General features: G+C 38.7%; 1 protein-coding gene and 1 long non-coding RNA gene across 2 annotated transcripts in view; one reads left to right on the top strand and one right to left on the bottom strand.

Moving 5' to 3' along the window:
* Positions 1–3738: 3738 nt before the first annotated feature.
* LOC140928766 (uncharacterized) lies at positions 3739–8503 on the top strand. The gene is made up of 2 exons (XR_012164666.1): positions 3739–3957; positions 8334–8503. It is a non-coding gene; the product is annotated as an uncharacterized lncRNA (long non-coding RNA).
* An 847-nt stretch (positions 8504–9350) lies between these two features.
* The window catches only part of LOC140926280 (uncharacterized), a 29070-nt gene continuing 17241 nt past the window's right edge, over positions 9351–21179 (bottom strand). The window contains exons 2-12 of the mRNA XM_073376041.1: positions 20837–20978; positions 19907–20232; positions 16635–16779; positions 14562–14740; positions 13918–14061; positions 13693–13840; positions 12465–12793; positions 11691–11832; positions 10856–11181; positions 10137–10280; positions 9351–9501 (exon numbers count right to left, since the gene is read on the bottom strand). Of these exons, the coding sequence (XP_073232142.1) occupies positions 9493–9501; positions 10137–10280; positions 10856–11181; positions 11691–11832; positions 12465–12793; positions 13693–13840; positions 13918–14061; positions 14562–14740; positions 16635–16779; positions 19907–20232; positions 20837–20978 (2034 nt within the window). The 3' untranslated portion in view covers positions 9351–9492. The remainder of the gene's footprint in view (positions 9502–10136; positions 10281–10855; positions 11182–11690; positions 11833–12464; positions 12794–13692; positions 13841–13917; positions 14062–14561; positions 14741–16634; positions 16780–19906; positions 20233–20836; positions 20979–21179) is intronic.

Genomic DNA, 21179 nt, shown 5'->3' with positions numbered 1-21179 from the left:
CGGCTTGTTAAATGGATGTATAAGGCGTTACTTTTTTCCCCCTTGAGCCTAAGAAGCAAGGAAGCAAAGAAGCAAAGAAGCAAAAAAAAATTATAACGCCTGATCTCAAGTTATTCAGTTTCGAAATATTCCCCCAAAAAAACTTTATTAACTTTCTGTTGAAGCTCATTGTGCAAAAAGTTTGATTAGTTAAGGTCAACATTTATGAGAGGAGACAATGTTACACCGGTTACAAGTCACTATCGATCTCCATAAGAGTAAATTGTATGTAAAAACAAAGCAGAAATTTTCCCAAGACATTAATTCTTTCGCTTCAAAGGTAGACAAACGTTAAATAGTCGAAGTAAATGGTGAGTGGAAACTTTACTAAGAAAACAAAGAAGTAAGTACACTAACCCAGAAGGAAGCAACGTTGCTGTTTCTGGTATTTGAATCACGGTCAGTGGAAAGATCTGAAAGATCGAGCCAATTCCCGAACAAACACTGAAGATTATCTTCACTGGCGGAGCTCCTCGGTCACTTTATTTATCTTACATTTGATTCTAGAAGTGGCTTTAAGACAAGATTACAGGGAGTGTAAATGTTTTTGTTTTGTTTTGCCAACTCTATCACATTTCTTAACAGTTGCAGTACCTTTGTACTGTCCTTTTTTTTGTTAAATCTGTAAGAGCTAAATTCCTCCATTAAGAAAAATACAAATTTCAAAATGTTGGCATAACCGTCTTAACGACCCCATGTTTTTTCCACTTTAAAATGTTAAGCAATATCGATTATATAAAGTGGCAAAAATTAAAGACATTTCACCGAGGGAAATAAGAAATATTAAGACAAAATGATCAAAAATGACTAAATTACTGCCTGTCTGAGGATGCGATGTTGCCATGGCAACGTCCTTAATCCAGAAAAAGAAACTTGATAAAGGAGCCTTCTTATATGGGTAAGCTCAGCGGTGAATCTGGTGAACAAAATCGCAAAGACAAAGTAACTAGATTTCGCTCTGTAACGTATGCTAGATAGCTAGGGTTATTAGTAAATACTCTAGGGAGCCACCTTAAGCGAACGCGGATGATTTTTTAGGAATATAAACCTTCCCTTTTTTTTCTTTGTCTCAAAATTCTCGTACTAAGTAAACCAAACAGTCAAGACTTAAAAAGCATTTTCTCCGATCCAAGATTCTCTCTTGGAAGGGATACATAACATAAGCGATACTAATAGTTAACTCCGAATGCGATAGGTTACCGTAGTAAAATAAGAATCTTTTAAAGATTATTTTACCAGAATGTATTGTCGAGTATTGGTTTTTGCTGAAAGTTCTCGAGACGACAGCCATCGATATGTTTATCACATGGTGGCTTACGAAAGCCCATTCTTGTAAACGACCACCAACGCTAGTTGCGACCATTTTTAAGAATACCAAGGTGGTCGCGTACGAGAACTTTGGCTTTATTCGTATGAAAACTCACTACTTAGCGTACACTGTGTGAGAACATTATACAGCCGAACTATAATGGGCTCAAGTTAGCGCGATCAATGCCCGCTAACATGCTGTGGATCCGACCAAGTGGATATAGTATACGGGCTTAATTCTTTCCAGACCGGGTAAAGATATGGTTTCTTTCTCTTGAAGTAACCTATAAACTCGACTTTACAGTATACTATAATATACTACGCTTCTTTTAATTCTGGGTATTTCGAGGGAAATACAAAGAATTTTGGATTTTTTGACTAATGCTTTAAATTCAGTGTTATATTACACCTGCCTGGTGACTATTAACTGCGAAATTGAAATGTTCTTTGTCACTATTTACAGATTTAAATAAAATGTTTAATCAAACTAAAGGAGTTTCGGCAACTGGACAATCTTCTTTCAGTACTATTGTGGAACCTAACTAAAAGAAAGGAAAAGTATCGAGATGCTAAACCCGGGGGGTACTCCGCATATGAAAGGGGTGGGGATAAAACGACATCATATTTAGCCATGAAAGTCTCGTTTAGGGTTACACGCGAAAAAATGTAAATATATATATATATATATTGTCTGTGTTTTAACATGGTCTCTTTTAGAGGTCAAAAAAATGCTTGGGCCACTCCCAGATCGGTCTCTTTAGAGGTTGTTCATCGTAATTGAAGACTGTTGGTTAAATATAAAAGACTAGCTGAACTTCTTCATGAATTCTGTTCGCTATTGTCGTTACGTCAATGAAGACTTTTAGCCAGGCAGGGAAAAAACATGAAATAGATCAGTTACGTGTCAAAATTGTTGATCGCCGCTCCTAAGTAGTACTTGAACAGCTGTGTGCACTTGAAACAAAGCTTTGTACGTGCATGTATGTGTGACTCCCCAGCCCAAAAACACAAAAAGTGACAGTCCTTCAGTTGACGCCTTGGAGTACGTTTCTTGAGTGTTCTCTTATCAGTTCAACAATAAAGCACAGCGGTTCCCTTTGTGAATTACAATATTTAGTCGGATGAGCCGACCCGCTTAACCTTCAAATGCCCTTTCCTTTTAGATTGCTTATAGACCAGTTGAATGCTGACTTTCTTTAATACTTGATTACAACACTGTCAAATGAGAAATCAAAATCACAGAAATACAAGCACGTGCGAAAGGTTTGTAAGCCCCAAAAAGAAATACACGGGACAATTACAATTTACAAATACAGTTTTTTTACAACATTTATTGTGATAAGAAGCCACTGACTTTGGGGCAGCTGGTAAAACTTGCGCAGTCATTTGATTTGTTTAGTTTATTTCGCATCCTATCAAGAGGAGGTATGAAACAAAAAATGACCTGGTCCCAACGAAAACAAACCTATAACGTCAGTGGCTTCATACATTTTGCAGGTAGAGCATTGCGCTCCGTTTATACCGAATCTCTTTGAGTCTCTGAATTTCTCATACTTCTATTTCGCCCATAACTGCCACAATCATTTGCCTTTTTCAGTTAGTTGACTTATCAGAAAAACGTCATCAAATTTTTTTCATAACGCACCTCTGGTAACATAAAGCAAAGTTCTAGAACATTTACCATGAACCTTTGCACATGCGCACTACTGCTACAGGTACGCAATGCGTGAATACAATCACCCACGTTTATTTCTTTAAAGGAAACTGTTCGAATAGAAGTCAAGTGACTTCCTTGCCAAAACAGTTTTATCTGAATATATAGTCATATCATATCATATGATATCGTTAATTGCAAAATGTCCAAGGCTAGAAGTACGCTTTAACTAAGCCTTAACGTACCCACCGCTCCTCCCACCACCACACCCACCAACACTCAAACAAGAAAATAACATCATCTAGTATTACGTTAACTTACCTCAATAAGGCTAACCTCACGGTCCTCCTTTATTTGAATTATTATACTATTATTATAAAGTATGTACTTAAAGATTTCATCGACTTTCGTTAAAAGGTTGAATTGTTTATCAGCTGCTCTATTTAGAAGAGTTATTACCGCCAGAAACTACATTGTGCCCTTGCTTGCTGCCCTTCATTTATTCTGACGAGATAACGAGGGGAAAGCTTCAGAAAAGATTGTTAAATTAAACTAATCGTGACAATAAATAGTATTCTTATTGCTAAGACTTGTAAGAAAAAAGATGTTGCCAGTTTACGTTATGCAAATTCATCAAAAGGTGCAGACGACAGTCGATCACATATGTTGAGTGTTAAATGGATTTCTCTGAAGTACCACCCTTTTCTTCAAAGAGGCTCTTAACCCACGCACAAAAATCTTTATAAATAACGAAGAGAAACCAAAAGACCGATCGTAGCTTTACGGTGCTAATAAGTTTAGTTAGAGGTGACAGTCAGATGAAGATCCAAGCGTTTATATTCATCACCAGCATCTTGCTGCTGATCTCCTTTGTTCATGAAAGCGAGCAATTTGGAGGAGTATTCAAAATCCCACCTCCAGCTCCTCCGGTGGAGAAACGCCAACTGAATTTCAAGGTTTGTGGAATTAAAAGGTCGTTCTGTACATATTTGAGTGTAAGTCAGGGATTCCATGCAATAGATACAGAGCCCGATGGCTCGAAGACCAGTAGGCCCTTTACCATTTAAAATTATGTATGCCTTTTGTTTGCATTGTCCCAGTGCGACTTTTGCTCTCCAGTACGGCGGGTTTGTACCACGTGAATGGCTAGCTGCAAAAGGCAGTATTAAAACTATAAATTAGGATAATTAAAAAGTACCCCATGACTTAATTTACGTTTTTATAGACAGCTCTAAACTGTCGTTGTACTACTAAGTGGGCAGATAGCAACGTAGTCTTACAAGAGAACATTTTGTTTAAGTGTTCAGCTTTCCCTGAGCAATTTCAAGGACTGCCATAAGCTGCGGTAAACGTTATATCACCCTGGCCCGTTACTCAAGAAACACTGTTTTTTAAGTTTTTAAAACTACGAATATACAAAATGAACTGATATGTTTGTGAAGTGAGGATTAAGATTTGAAAGCAGACGTCATCGTGGCAGTTCAAAGTAAACAACCCAAGCCGGTTGAACTCAGACTCAGTTAAACCAGGAAAATTTTTAACCCTGACCTTTGCGATAACCGGACGCAACGCTCTATCTTATTAAACAGAAGCACAGGACCTCGAACAGGGTAATACGCTTCTGAATAGAGCTAATCAAGCCATCTGGAGACCAGGCAAATTTTGTTTGGTTTCCAACTATGTCGAAAGATGTGTCGATTCGCATTTCTCTGGTTAATTCTCGAAGTGTTTTCCGCTAACTTTTCAAAAAAAAAAAAAACGGCTGTTAGCCGCGCAAGAGGCATGATATCCTGAAAAGACAGCCGACGTTTCTCGGTGCCCCAACTGGTTCCCCCGTAAAACGACATTTTAGGATCGCAACGATTTTAGAAATCCCATTTTTATACTGTTGACGTGTCTCTGCTCAGATCAGGTAGTACCACTGTCATTGCAACAAATTTCCCTGACGCGCGGTACATGTGGATCACGCACCGGCTGTGTTGTTTTCTAAATGGAGAGAGAGTTTCTTCTCAGCTTATCCAACCGAACGTGATTCTTCGCGATGCTCAGTAAAAATTATCTTTTTGATAGAAATTTTCATCGACAATTTCGTCTCTATAGTTTTCTTCGTTATCAAGCGCTCAGTTCGTTCATCATCATCAGAAATGCATAGGGAAGCGGTGTTTCTAGTGCCCGGTTTTTATCCTAACGAGGAAAATTTCTTGCTCTTGCCGTCATATGCATTCGGGTGCGATAATTTTCAAGCCCAAGACCCAAATGATGCTAACAAAAACCCAAACAATTCGATGTCATATGCAGTCGGTTGTCTGTGACTGGCGGGCTAATCGGAAAGGGTAGGTGTGACAAATTTTCAGTAAATTAAGTCCAATGCACACAACCTTATGCTGCAAAGAAGTCCATCATTTAATTCGAAAGGCGAAGAGTTACATTTACCTTCAGCCCACTTTACGACATCTCATCCTGCAAACAGAGCAGCTTTTATTTGTTACTACTGAGTCCTGCGAGATATAGAGATCGTGTTCTTGAAAAAAGAAGCTTCATAAACAGCTTTTCGCGAGTGATCCATTCGCCACTTAAGGTGATTCCTTAGTAAAAGAGCCTACCATAGATTGTAGATGAAACTTGGTACACTGATGTAACAAGTCAAGAAGATGATAAAAAAGTTATAAAAAGTGGGGGTCACCGTGCTTGTTTTGACGTCACAATGCTGACAAATACGGCTATTTAGGATCCTTTGAAAAAACCCCGCGCAGACCAAAACTAAACAAAAACGAGAGATTTTTTCGATGATGCATGTGGTATCGCACAGAATTTGACTTTAATGTATTGTTTATCCACTTACGTACTAGAAAAATGTCTTTTAATGCCCTTGTTTATGCTTTACGCTTCAAAGTAGAATTAAATTGGACACCCACTATTCGACCCGTGATAGCTTAATTCGTACGATTTAGTAAAATTGCAAAAAAAAGGGAAACATAGATTTGTGCCAATTTTTTTCTCATCGAAAGGAAGCACTGTCCTTATTCAAAATCATGAAATAAAAAAGTGGGGGTCGTTTTTGCTGTATAGCTGCAAAAAGTGTTCACCATATGCATTTTCTCCGATTTTTGAGAGAGGACTGGGGCGAGTTTCAAAAAGGTATGTATGTGAAAGAGAGAAGGAATTATTAAAAAGTCCGTTTTTACAGAATTTATATCGAGATATCACATTTACTACACAATGTGATAAAGAAAGCGTCTAAATGAAAATCAAACTGAGTAAGCGCAAGTTTAACATCCACTATCGAGGTTCTCCGTGAGGAAGTCGAACTCAGCAACACGCGTACTGCTTACGTTGTGCACATTCCCAACACATTAAGTCTCACATCGGCAAGAAAGAACCGCAAGCGAAAATTCCAATAGCGTTTCTCTTCAGTCAACTTCATTTTAATAATGTTACTTCAGATGCTCTTTTTCAGGGCGGCCATCTTGTTATGCCCAGTAAGAGATGCGCAGTACAAAACCAGCGAATCACCTAAGGGAAAGAGAAGGGAACTGGGCATAATAAACTTTCGAAAAGACTTCTGAGACCTTTACTGGGGACTGGGAAAAAATGGCCAATACGCCACTTCCATGTTTCCCACGATGCACCCTTTTTGCCCCCCAAAATTTTGCATAACCTTTGTTTTTCATTTCTCCTGGGTGTTACAGCTGCCCCAAGACAAATTGAAAACAATGCTTGTGCAAAACTTTGGGGGGCAAATAATTAATAATTATTGGATGAGGTTGAGCAAAATATCGTGATTTGTCTGTGGCGAGCATATCAATTATTTTCCAAAGCCGAAGTTTGAGGCAAATAATTGATCAGCGAGACACTGACAAATCACGATATTTTGCGATAACCGAGTTCAATAATCATTCACTTTTTTATCATTCGATCACCGAGTTGTTTATTTAATGAACATCCTCGGGAAGCGAAGCGATCTGCCATTTTCACGCAAGAGCGATCGCAAGAAGGAGAAAAGCACGGTTTCCTTTACGTATGTGCAGAATATTATTTGAGGCCAAACACAGTTAGACGGCATTGCGCATGAGCAGACCACTATTTGTAGGCAGTTATTTGCAGGTCACGCGGCGGGCTCTCGGCCAATGAAAAGAAAGAAAAATTTGCGTCGAATGATAAGGTGCGTTACTGGAAATGTTGAAGTAGCGAATAGCTGACGGGAAGCGAAATTTTTTTTTTGGGGGGGGGGGGCTTGGCCACTAAGCTTAGAATAGTAACCGAGCCTTCCCATTTAGTTTCCAACTCCGTTTGTATGCAATGTTCCGTTGGCCTCAGAGGTTGTTAAAGGTTAATCCCTGAGAATAGTGATTAGGGTTAAGCACTGACTCGATAAACGGTTAACTTCTATTTGGGGTTAGGGTTGTTACTATATATCTTCAAATCAAGCCATCAATCGTCAGCAAATCCTCAGTGGCGTAATGGTATGGGAGATGGACTGCAGATGCTACGCTTCGGATTCGAGTTCTACTCAAGCCCTTCTAAATTTTTTTTCCTTAAAAATTGAAGATACTTAGACTCTGTACTTAGAAATTTCATGTAGGAAAAGGGAAATGTCTGAGAATGTCTTGTGAGAGTGAAATGTTAGTTTGGAGTATGGAGATGAGTGCTCCCCAAGAAAGTGATCCCAAAAGAAATTTTCGCTGATGGATTAGTTCCTCTTAACAATCCCAGAAACAACTGCGGGCCGCACATCTCGGTTCCAATTTCCTTCTGTCTAAAGTGGGGCATGCGTACCACAGGGTATTGCGTATTATTTGACTTCATCCAAACAGAGGTGACATGTCATAAGCATGGAATTTCTGCACTCGTTCCCTAGACGTTGTGTCGCGGGGATTCATTTGCTGCACAGCTTAACGCTACGCCTTAAAGTAGGTTGTTTTCTCAGATTTGGATCAGCATGTTAGAAGTTTTTACTTTTAGGCCAATTTTAGAAGTAAAGGAAAGTGTTTAGGCTACTCCTCCTTCTTTACAGTGTTGTTGTATTGTAATTTTCTCCCCAAGAGCATGCGCTGTCATAAGGTACTACAAAGACGTCTTTTTAGCGTTGTGTACCGTATACCAAGTGGCAATATGAAGTCCTGGGTTACGTCACAAAGGACAGGCCCTGGCGCTCTAACAATAACACAACAGCCTGTACACAGTCAATGACAACGACACAATAGTGCATATATTGACTAATTTGGAAATTGAACATCCCCTTTGTTGAGTTAATCCTTTGAATTGTCGTAAGTGAGTTTCTCCTAAGTAACCATGACAAAGTCATTAAGTCAAGATACTTTTCTTGTTTCAGCCCAGCCATTTGGTTAAAATGACCAGGACAGCCAGGAGTATTTGTGCCGCAGCAAGAGCCCTGGATTGCTCAAAAAGGAATGTAGACGTCTAAGACATGAAAAACTGACTATGTAACTTGGGAAACAGTGAACGGTGTAGAAAACAATAAAGAAAAATTGCATTCTATAATGCTGTGGTGTTTCTCATGAAGTGGGAGAAGAAGTACCGTATTTCAGCGCCTCCCTAGACATTTAAAAAACATTACTAACATTTAACTACTAGCCGGATGTGTAAAGAGATTTAAACGGCTCTCATCGACCATTTTCTCCTGAACCTTTTTAAAATGAAAACTAAGTGAGCAAGCATTTTTCTCCTGTTCTCTGTATACCTATTTACACCCCAGTGTAAATAGGTATGCAAATGTGGCATTTACCGCTTTTCACAGATTTATCCCTCAGTTTGCATAAATTTGAACATGAGCAAATTTGGTGCAAATCCAGTATTTCGTCCATTATTTGTGCTTCTTCGATTAATGGACCTTTCTAAGTTGTAGAGGCCTAAGTTAAGGCTTGTATACAAACGTTAATTCTAAATATATCAGTAACTGTCCTCATTTCTGATCGAAAGCTGAAAAATGGTTAGAGAGTGCGCGGCAGGGTTTCTAACTAATGTGCGCAAAAAAAAAGACAATTCTAGGAATGAGCAGTGAAACTGTTTCATGTACGCAGTTAATCCTGCATCTTGATTTGAGGTTGGGGATTACTAGGTACCTTTTTTATTTCGCGCATCAGGCTGACTGTGGAAATAAAACGTATGGGTAGGGAGGGTGGGTGGCTTATTAGAGACTGTAGGCTAGTAAGGGAAAATACATCGCTTAATTCTCAGCAATTTGGATGCTAATGATGTCCGCAAATCGATTCCCCGGCATAACATAATTGAGAGTCTTAAAATTCGCAGTTGGATTAAAACATATTTTTCTCCAAAAAGTATCTGGAACTTTGCCTTATGCTACTAATGTATAAAGGACATGTACACAGGCCATAATTTTTCCTTTTTATTCTACATGTTACGCCCTCAAAGTAAAATGAAACAAGGTTTCATTAAAACTCTAAATACGTCACTGAGCCGTTAGCACGGTGTCTGCTTCGTCTCAGCGCTTTTCTCTACACTGCATCTGTTTAAATGCCCTAAAATGAAGGATACAAGTAAATTTTCAGTAAAAAAAATCATGTCATACTTCGGTGTCTTGCTTGTCAAAATAAAACATCATTTTTATTTTTAGCTGTAAAAATTCTCAAAATAACTTTTCTTCAAGTTATTGACATCGTTAAAGCCTGAAATTATATACTGACAGAAAACGTCATTCCTCTCTTCTTTGTTTCTTACCAAGCATAAGTCACTACTTATTACTTTTGTGTATTTTGCTTTCCCAAAAAGATCATCGGGGTTTGTTTATTTTTATTTCGTAAATTGGGTGTAATTTTACGTGAATAAGACGAAATATGCATGAAACTGTTCTTTAAGTCCAGTGTCCTGTTGAATGTTGAATGTTGTTTTTTTTTTTAGTCCGATTCGTGTGGACGGGGCCTCAAACCACTCTGGAGAGCAGTTTTAAAAAGACGTGGTTCCGTTGAGAGGATTCACTCACTTAGCGGTTTTAATTGTGTGGACGGGAAAAAAGTGAAAAAATAAATACTGTATGCGGTGTCAAAAATATCCCAATGCGAGTGGACGGGTCCTGAGAGTAATATCACACGACGAGCTGTACTGAGAAAAATAGACTTACACTGGCTTAAAAGGTCTATAACTGCTGGACTCTTACCCTAATAGGACATCCATACAGCTCAGCACGCATACAAACAAAGCCATACCAGCTCAAAGGATGGATTCGAACAAAGCGGGCATGGAATGGCGGGAAAAAATCATGGACAACAATCGAGTCACGATCAAAGTTTCCCCGAAGGACCTATAAAATCGAAACATCATAAAATAATTTCAGAGGAATTATAAAAAATAAAGGTGTTGGAATATTTAATAACAACCAGCACTCTGGTTTTTTTGTTACAGTAAGAAACAAACCATTTTTTTGCTAGAATATTTTTTTTTTATCTCTAGTTTGTTTTACACCATTTGAAGAAAACGAAGATGGTTGTCGAAAGCCACGTTACTCGCCAATCTCTTACCCAGAGCCCTACTGACCAAAGAGCCAGAGCATTCTGTTTACGAGATCTGGGTACTCTGCGCCGGGTACCAATGTCAGTGAACAGGCTTTCTTTTTTTTCAAGTACACACGACACACAGTGGGCTTGGTGCCGGTGCCTTAGCTTGATCTCCTCAATAAAAACATCATTTTGATTCAACACTTAAATCACCAATGCTTTGACTGACGAATGTCTTTTTATATTTATATTCGAGCCGAAAGACGAGGATGTTTTCAGTTGCCAACAGTTTAACATTCATAGTTTCAATTTTTCAACTTTAGAGATGCTTTAGGTGACTAAGTTTTTTCTGAGGCCGGTGTAATGAGTATAGTGTTATTACCTTTATTTTACCGCGTTCTGTGTACTGGACCCAATAGGAACCTGTGAGGCTGTAAGATATTGAGTAGCTGGTCGGCCAGTGATTGGAATCTTGCCTTCCTTGCGTGACTACTTTAGTGACGGTGGTGGGATTTCCGAGATCGATCTGCAACCATTCTTTGTTGTTACTTGTCTTGGCACACCAGGCTCCAGCCTTACCAGACCTGGCCACCAGGTTCAAACGACCGAGATGGGCTGCGTAATTCGCTGCGTGAATGGTCGACGCAGTGATGGCGCTGTCTTGAATTCGTCCATCCTCGATTCCAAGCGACATGGAACAACGGTGTCCTTATAAAACAGAAGTTTATTCTCAATTAACGAAAAAAGGAAGAGAACACAGGGCAGTCAGTCATTAGCCAAATAATTATCAAGATTGGACTGATTCTGTGTAATTTTTTATATATTTGTCAATGGTAATCGATGCTTAAGAGTTTGCTTGAATGTTTTAAGTTTCGTTATTAATGAAAGGTCATGTTGTTTTTTACAGCATATACATCATAAAGTTAATTTTCCAGTTGGCCACTATCTCAGTGCATTACGGGTGGTGTGACAAACACTACGTGCAAAAGCACGTGTCGTATTACTATCATGTTCACTGTTTTTATATTTTGAAATATATTTTCGTAAGATCGTTGCGGATACCCGTTACCTTTTATGAGCCTCTTTTTAGTTTTAGTTCCCAGTTTGTATGTTTTTTCTTTGCTTGTTTGCAAGAGGATAGAGGTGCGAGGAGAGGCCTCTTCGAATAATAGAACTGCTAGCTACCGAAATCCAGGAAATCCTCCTGTATAAATTACCTTCCTGGCAGCCATAAACTTCAGCCCTCATGGAAATGTGATTTTTCCAAGTTTTGGGATGAAATCGAAGATAGCGGGCTTGGATTGGCGAATACAGAGAATGCTGAACTGGAGTGTTGCGGTCAACGTTGCCTCCAAATACCTGACCAAAAAATTTGTAAAATACATGATCAGACCCTTGCTCGAGGCTTTTAAAAGTCAAAATGCCACCGTGTTAAGAGTTTAAAAAAATCAGATGATGTTAATGAAAAGTATAGAGTCCCGCAGTCTGTAATAACAGCTATCAGTTGATCCAAGTGGTCACTGATGGTATCATGCTTAGGAAGCTCCTGTATTTCCGTGTAAGCTTATGCAGAAGCCCCTATAATGACTTGCACTCCAAATAATGATAATGATACCTGGCCGGATGTTTTGAGAACTTACCTGCCAACATTTGCAGCTATTTATTAACAAGTGAAAAACTGAAGGCTAAAAGGCAAGTTTTTTTTGTGTCCGATTAAGCCAGAAAATTACACTAGGGAAGAAAAAGGAAAGGAACAATAGAAAGAGCAAGGAGAAAGTTAAGAGGAGAACAGAAAAGAAAAAGTGATGGCTGCACAATTAGTTTTTGACTTATAATGGCAACTTTTGGAGAGCTTGACGGAACTGGAGGCATATTTTAGCGATAACGTTTTCTAAAATCCTGCTAGATATGTATGAGTATATCAAAATGAAACACATCTTGTGGTTACACACTGAAGAATTGCCTGAAATGCCACTGCATGTTAGGCATACCTTAATGTGTCCATTAGAAAGCCTGTACAAGACCCAATGAGCACCATCCACGCTGTAGGATAAACTGTAGCTTGTCACCCACTCTTTACCGTCATACCTTCCCTGGGTCGCCACTTTAGTCATTGTAGTTTGTCGTCCAAAGGAAATCTGCAGCCACTGGTTGCCATCGTTACTCTTCGCGCACCAGGCTCCTGCTTTTCCACTCGCTGGGATTTTATTTAGGCGGCCAAACTGAGGAATGTGATTGGAGCTGGCCGATGTTGATGCTGATAATGAGCTATCAGGCAGATGTCCACTCTCCATACCCAGAGGAAGAAAACAACTGCGAGCTGTTTGATATAAAATAGGTGGCAGAAAACAAATTTATGCTCGGCAACACTCGGTTTATATTTAGCATTTTTTTAACACCTACTGCTACTGAACAGGACAGCTTTTTCATTGGAGGGTTATAATTTAAACAGTTTTAATGTAAATTGCTTCTCAAATACATATAAATTTATGTCACATTTACTAACTGTAGTCACACAATTGATAGAAAGAACCAAATGGAGATAGCGGTTAATTGCTAGAGTTTTCCATTACCTAAAGTTTAATCTCCTTCGTCTTCTTGAACCAGTAATGCAGCTCACAAAGTTTGTGTGTTGCGTTGTAACTAAGAGAGACTAATGTGTACATTCGTCTTATTTCCGCTTCGTTATGGTTGTTTCATTCTTCCGGTTGGTACGAACCAGACGGAATGTTGCTTACCATTTACAAATTTCTCGGTTCCTTCTCGCAGTTCCAGACTCTACACTACACAAATTCACCCTTTTTTTTGGATTCAAAGCATAAGGCGAACGGATGTTGGAATTCTGCGGTAAACTGGTAAATCGCTTACCATTATGCTTTCGACACCCCAACCGGAATTTTCTGTCAAATGATAAGCAACTCTTGTTTCAGTTAAAACGATTATTTGAGTCTTTGAGGGGCAAAGTGGCATTTGGTCCTTGGCCCTTATTCCACATCCGTTTCGATCTGTTTGGTCTGCCTTGCTTTTAGGAGACGTTCAGGAACTCACAACCTCTTCGCAAGGCGTCAGTGATGGGTAGGGCGTGGCTAGTTTATTTTTTATAATACTGCTGGACAGTGACTAAAAGTCACAAGCCTGAGTTTGGCAAAGTTCCCTGCACGGTGTTCCCCGGTAAAGCCTCATGGAAAGAGAATGGTAAAATATGAAAAATTTTCATACCTTCTTCACAGCCATATATCTCCACCCTCATTGAAATATGGCCATGCCAAGCTTTAGGGTGGAAACGAATACTTCGAGCAAAGATTCCTGTCCCAGGATGAAAGAAATGTTTGACCACTGTAGTTCTATCACTGTTGCCAAAGAACACCTACAGAAGAATCAATCGATTCATGTAAATGAAATAAATAAATGAGCAAATGTAACAGTTGTTTCTGTTTTTATTACCTTAATTTGACTGTCTTCTCGGATGTAAACCCAGTTGAGGTCGTCTGCGGTATAAGACACTGAGAACTTTGTCACCCATTGGTCGCTGTCATGGCGACCCTGAGTGGCCACGCCTCTTATTTTGAACAGGCGACCCAGTTTAACCTGAAATTAGAAGATACACAAAGCTGAATCCATTGTTCTAAGCCGAACATGCAGCCTTTTCTTTGACAGCTTAGTTCAATTTAGTTTCACATACCAATTTTAAAGGATCTTAACCATGGGAATCAATTGTAATTTAATGAACATTCAGCTTTCAGAGTATATCTTCACGAGAAGAGTGCTGGAAAACTTCTGATGTTAAATAGGATTAAGAGATATTTTTATTTCAAAAGGACTTTTTTCAAAGACTCACGAATGGGTTGGCTTTTGCCAGTCATGTGCAATATTTTTATTCTTCAAAGAAATTTGAAATGTACACTTTTTAGCAAATTCTAGGTTATCTGCTAACAGCTCATGGAAGGAAGACACCCTAAAATGCAAAGGACCTTATTGCAACTTCTCTGAGCCCTTTAAAGTAGTAAAAACTAATTTAGCTATAAGCTAGTAACGCGTTAATGGATAAGAGATAATTTTATAAATGGCCTGTAGACTCAATTGCGCACCTGAAGCCACTGATTGGCATTATTCTGTTTAGCAGCCCAACAAGATTTCCCACCATTTGGTAGTAAATTGAGTCTGCCTCGGTTTGGAAGGAAGCTAGCGCTGTGATATGATGACGCAGAGAATGCTTCTTCAGGAATTCTACCGTCTTCCACCCCCACGGGCATTAAGCAGCTCTTCGCTAGATAAAATATCAAATAAAAACGATGTCAAAATATAGACAGCTTGTGTTGTTCGTCCTTTGGAATCGCAATGCTCAAAACCTCGTAAAACCATCCACAAATCAAGGGGTGTCTATGGCTAACTTGTGGATTAATAATAAATTATTATTATTAAAATTAATTATTTTAGAAATGAAAGCCGATAATTAACTTGAATGTATTTTAAGTCTGCCATAAAATGAAAATATGTTTCTAAAAAAGCGAAACAAAACAAAACAAAACGACGAAGAATGAGTTTCCTCGGCGGGAGTCGAACCCCAAACCTATGGAGTGTAAGGATAGCGCGCGATATCTATTACGCCACGACAGGTGGTAACAATGCACCTCAATGTTGAATGTGGACGCTGTTTGAAGCTAGTAGAGCTTTATTTATGAAGATTTGAAAGATATATTCGACGAAAACAAGCAGGGTTTTGACTGTAAAAGCCGTACTTAAACTCATTTCGTGGCATTTGAAGAACATATGGCCAACAAATGTTATGCAAAACCGTCGCGAAGTCTCTTGCTGACGGCCTTGTACAGCTTGAAATTCTCGGCCTTTACATGAGGAGAATCAATTACGAATCAGCAACAGTAAACATTCCCGTTTTTATTGAACAAAGAAACATTTCATTTCAGAATGATATTTCACTAAAAACCATGAATTGGGAGTCTTGTCGTGAGAAAAGTTAAAAAATCGTGAGACTCACGGAAGAATCGTGAGCTTGGACCAACCTGGGAGTAGAAGAGCAATTATTGATCTTTTCGTCACGTTTATCGCCTGACGAGTCAAAAATCTCCAACAGTTCGTAAACGTCTGTCCCAAAGTTGGCTATAGTGCTAATTTGAAACATTCAAAGTCCACATGAAGACAACTTATCGCCCCATGGAAGGGTCCAGGGTACAAAATCATAACATCAAAAGCTCTGGGCACAATGCACGCTCAGCACTTCTTCAGTTCTTGATCGCGGAACGGGAACGATCGACCTACGACAGTTTGTCGTTTTAATATCGGGTGCTTTCTTGCGGAGCCGACTAATTACGTACGGTGTCGGTCTACACCCCGAGTGACACATTTGCATATCGCAGTGCCCACAATAACTTGTTCCTTAGGCTACGCGTAATCCACAAGTTAAAAAGAGTATTTAAATCTGGAATGAAGAAAATACGGTTAAAAGACACATTTGCATCCACATGTTATCATCTTGCAATATCTACAACAGACATATTCGCAAGCTCCCAACTAGTAACTTAAGTGCTACTTCTAGGAAATATAAAATAAAAATACAATAAATCGAAAGAGGTAAACATCAGACTGAAAAAATGCAGTCAGAGATGGTGGCTTTAAATTTTACAGTTGAATCCATTATTACCGAATAATCAGATGGCAGGCTATTCCAGTCAATGATAGTTCTCGGCCAGAAGTTATATTTGTACGTGACACAGGATGGCTAAAGTGGAATAAATTTCAAAGGAACAGATGCCCTGGTTTTTAGGGAAGACTGATGATGTACATAGCGGAGGATATCAATAGCGGCTTGGTTGGTAACACATTTGTACATCAGTGTCGGTAAACTACTTGTCTTCTTTTTTCGAGAGTTGGCCAATTTAGTTGCTTTAGGGCCTTGGTTACGCATCCCTCCTCTTTTGTGTACGTTCTTATTAAGAGACACCGAAGAGATTGGCAGCGTTCCCAAGCTTGACATGTACATTACAACAATTAATGCAGCTTAGGAGTTGCGGCCCAGTTGTTTGATTAAGAACTGTTAAAGAATTAATTAACTGGATTAATTCAATTTTTAGGACATGAAGTAAAAAAAATAATAAAAGAAAGATGGAAACATACTAAGATATGAAGTAACACGAAATACCTACCACTTCGACAGCCATACAGTTCAGTTCTCAGGCAAGGAATATTAAGATTGTGGGTCAATGGATGAAAGCGGATAAAGCGAGCTTCTATGTGGGGCTTTAAGGTGTGTATAATCACTGTGTTTCTGTCAGTGTTCCCAGCAAACACCTGAGGAAAGTTACAGTGTAGTTAACAGTTGTCAAAAACGCCTCCCTTAGGTATGAGTACCTGGCCAGTAGACTTAACAAATCGACAACAATCTTTCCGTGGTCTGTACTCTTATCGACCATAGAAATGACGTCCGCAAAAATGTTCAAACCTAAATTGGAACCACAGCTAACCAAAAGCCGCAGGCGAGCGGTTTCACTGCAAAGTTTTGAGCATTGTGACTTCATTTCTATAGTCGATAAGAGCACAGATCATGAAAAATTGTTCTCGATTTGTTTTTAACATTAACAGTTTTTACTTCCATTTCCGTTAAAGTTTCTTGGAAAATCGCGCATGCGAAAAAGAGAAGACTCAAAGAACAAATTGCACCACCATCATTTCTATGGTCTGTAGTCTTATCGAACATAGCTCTCAACCAATCAGTGCGAGAGAAATTCCTCAGTTATGGTAAAATTTTGACTGAATGTCATCATATTCGTTAAAAAATTCAAAATACGTACTCTGAAAATGTGTACTCGCACAATGAACATTTTTTCGTTGCTGTTCATCAGCAACAAAACTGACGCTTTTAGAGTCAAAAATTACATGTTTCGACGAAACTCGATTTTCGTGAAGAGGTTTGAAGTTTCGTCTCAATGTTTGAATAACAGTTAATTCTCAAGGGTTTATAATGTTATCAAGGTTTTATGATTTTTGCTGTGTTACGACAAAAAAGACAAGGAGTCAAATCCACAAAACCACTTCAAAATCTGAAATAGGAGTGGTTTGTTTTTGGCCAATCCAATGATATATAGAAAAAATCTATGAACCCCATTCTCATTATCAATCAGTCAGCTACTAGCCGGTTCATTCAGTACTCACAGTGCATAAGCCAAATTGTTACAGGCAGATAAAAAAAAATACTAGTATGATGTTACTCAATCTCAGTCTATACCGTTGTACTCACACAATTCAGTCAATGATGGTTAATTTTTGAGCTATTTTAAAATAGCTCATATGTCAGTGGTGTGAGCGTATGTATCTTTGTGGCTTTGTATGTTGGGATGTTTGTTGCAAGAGCCAATAAGGTTGAAGGTACTACGAGTTGATGCTTAGGAACCAATGAGATCTTGGCATCTATTTAAACATGGCATTGGTAAAGGTCGAACAAGAGCACTTTGAGACCGCCATCTTGATCCTTCACAATTTTTTAGTCTTTTATTACGGGTACAGGTGTTTGGAAGCAGTGAACAGTGATGCAGTTGTTTAAGGGTTCGTAATTAAGTGTGGATGCTGCTTCGAGGCATTTCTGACCTAATTCGGCTATCGGTACAACGCACGTCAGTATGAGTTCTGTTTCACCTGCTACAACTGGGTAGAGTATAAAAGATCATATATTTTAAAATCTCTTCCAATGAAGCAATAATTGATATTTCGATATAGACTTTAATTCGAAAGTATGCGCCCTATAAAATGTGGTTTTAGAAGTTTAAAAGGCAGCTTATTTTTTTGAAAGCTGTATCGAGTATTGTTAATCCTGTAAACAAGCTTTAAAAATATTATTCTCTCGCTTACAAAGTTCAACCGACCTTTTTTGTTCTATTTAGTACAGATGCCGCGTAACTTAAGTAGAAACAGTAGCGTTAGGGAATAAAATTGGAAGAAGCTAGTTGACACAACAATTAGATACTGTTATATTGAGTGGAGTAACATGATATAAGTAGAAATATATTTCGGCAGTTTGATAATTTTCTTGTAAGTTAATAAATGTTAGGCTATCAACCTTGACCAGGGGCACCCAACGAGGATATACTTCAAAACCACTTAACATAGCATTGTTGAACGTATTTTAGTATTTAAACGGTAGATATAGGCATATTTTTATCCCCTAAAAACTTTTCATCTGTTCGGATTTCTTAGCTGAAAGTCTAGTGATCCGAAAATTATAGGGATAAAAACTTACCTTCTCGAAAATTTCAGCCAGAAAAAGGCTCCCGAAAATTCTAGGTGGCCTTTTTTAGGGTCAAAATCCGTTAAAAATGGGTAATTATACCATTTTGTAGATGTTCGAAAATCCTAGGAGAGGCAGGCAAGCAAGAAATTTTACAACAAATAATCCGAAAATTCTAGATCTCAAATCGTCTTCCGAACAGATATTTTCCCGAAAGCTGCCGTTGGGTGCCCCTGCTTGACGTTGCATGAAACATAATTTAATTGCAGATGTTGTAATAAAGCCGAGGTGATTTCTTAAAATCGTTTGGGAAAATTTTGTAGTAAAACAATTTGCCTCTTTTCTACGTACGAATTGTGAAAGGGCCAAAGACCAACATCTTCACATGCAAATTGTGTGCATGAGTTATTTTTATAATTCTGTTTACTAGATTACTGTGTGATAACTCTAATTCCCTCACGTACGAACCACGAGGGAGGGCAAAGTCCAACATTTTCACGTGCCAGCTGTGTGACTGTACATCTCATGCAGATTGGCTTTTCACAGTGATAAATAGTAACTTGGACGTATGAAGACCTGTTTCGTTTTGTAACCAATGCCTTAAAAAAGGCTCTTGTCTTTTGAGAAGCAATAGCTTTTAAAACATGAAGAAATAAGTTGTCGGAGTTAAAGACTGTTTCACTGGGTAGAATCGAAACTTCGTGAATTATGATGATGCAACCATCTACCACAATGATAAAAATCCTGGTATTTCGTAACTATTTAGTATTCGATGAGTCACATTTTGGCTTAAGAAACTCCGAGGAAACCTTCTAATCAACGTTTGGTGAGTAGAAATTTATTTCATTTTATGATTTGTCTAACTTGCACCAGATGTAACAGGGAAAGACAGAGGAAAGTGAATATATAGCTTGAGGATCGGCTCAGCTGAGCGTTTCGCGTTTTCATTTATGTACCGCAATACGCAATTTGGCACAAAAACCCAATCTACATTTAAGAAGAAAGAGGAAGATTCATCACTCTTGGTAAGGTTACACCGAAGCATTAAAGTTACACTGAAGCATTCAAAATAGCTCATGCACGTTTAACGTGCCTATGTTTTTTATATACTGATAGATTGATTCCACTTGAGCATCCTCCCAGCCCCATTCCACAACCGAGAACTTATTGTTGCCTATTGGAATCGCTTTAAATTACCTTATCTACGGCGCGTTGCTTGTACCAAGTCCAATGAATCCCGTCCACACTGTACGACAGTTTGTATGTTTTAACTCTGTCCTCGCTGTTGTACCGCCCTTGTGTTGCCACCTTAGTAACAGCAGTTATTTCCCCTAGGTTGATCTGCAGCCATTGATTAGAACTTTTAGCTTTCGGGCACCAAGCAGCCATGTGCTTGCCGTCAGTTAAAAGATTGAGTCTCGCAAGTGAAGGCCCGTGCCGGGTGTCGTGGCTACCTGAAGCTGTGAATGCACTGTCGGAAATTCGCGTGTCCTCTACACCAAGTGGCATTGAACAACTGTGGACTACAAACAAAGATAGCAAGTGATCAAGTAATCGTATTTGTTGTGACCTACTGAGGCAGCTGATTTTGAAAACAATTCCACCCCCTGATTATAACAATTATGGTATATTTACAATCGTATTATATAAGAAGGTGAATTACATGTTGCCAATTACAATCTTTCGTTTACTTATCCCTTTCATTTCTGCAATATTAAGTAAATTGGTAAAATAAATAACTGTATTTCCGAAGGGATAACCTCGATTATCATAATGAGGCTACTCGACAATTGCCTTCAGCCGGAATGCTGACACTGCCCTGCAAATTTCAGATCCAGTTGAATTGTCTCCCTGCAAAGTCGTTACATTTAGTTTCTTAACAGATATGAGACATATTCGTGACTAAATGACACCATCCAATTGTTTCTAATCAGATCTTCATAGAAACAAAAGTTTCCTTTATACAGTTTGCCTACACTTTCTTGACTTTCTTTCCTGATTCCATACCATTGCTCTTGACAGTTAAACGCATTCATTAATATTTATTGTTTAGACATGTACATAATAAATAATCCCTTCAGTCTGAAAGTAATTTCACCATAAGTCATACCAAACAGAGAAACATACCATTTCGACAGCCATACACCTCAGCTCTCATGCAAGTATGCGAACTGTATGTTTTTGGGTGAAAGCGAATGAACCGAGCATTGAATGCTGTCACAAGTAAGTGTTCCACTATTGTATTTCTGTCCTTGTTACCTGCAAAAACCTGAAATAAAGAAAAGAAAGATGGATTTCAAGCAGAAGGTTCCCTATAGCTGAGCGGGATAGATAGAGTAAAGAAAAGAAAGGCAGGATAAGAATTTAAATTGCTGCTAGTAATTCTTAAGAAATTAATAACAAACAGAAGAAATCAGTTAACACGCAGGTCATGGCAAAATGAGAACATTTCAGTATAAGTAACGCACGC

Source organism: Porites lutea, chromosome 2 (genome assembly GCF_958299795.1).
Source record: "Porites lutea chromosome 2, jaPorLute2.1, whole genome shotgun sequence".
Classification (NCBI taxonomy): domain Eukaryota; kingdom Metazoa; phylum Cnidaria; class Anthozoa; order Scleractinia; family Poritidae; genus Porites; species Porites lutea.
Note: the sequence above shows the minus strand (reverse complement) of the source record. Positions and strands in the feature narration are given on the sequence as shown.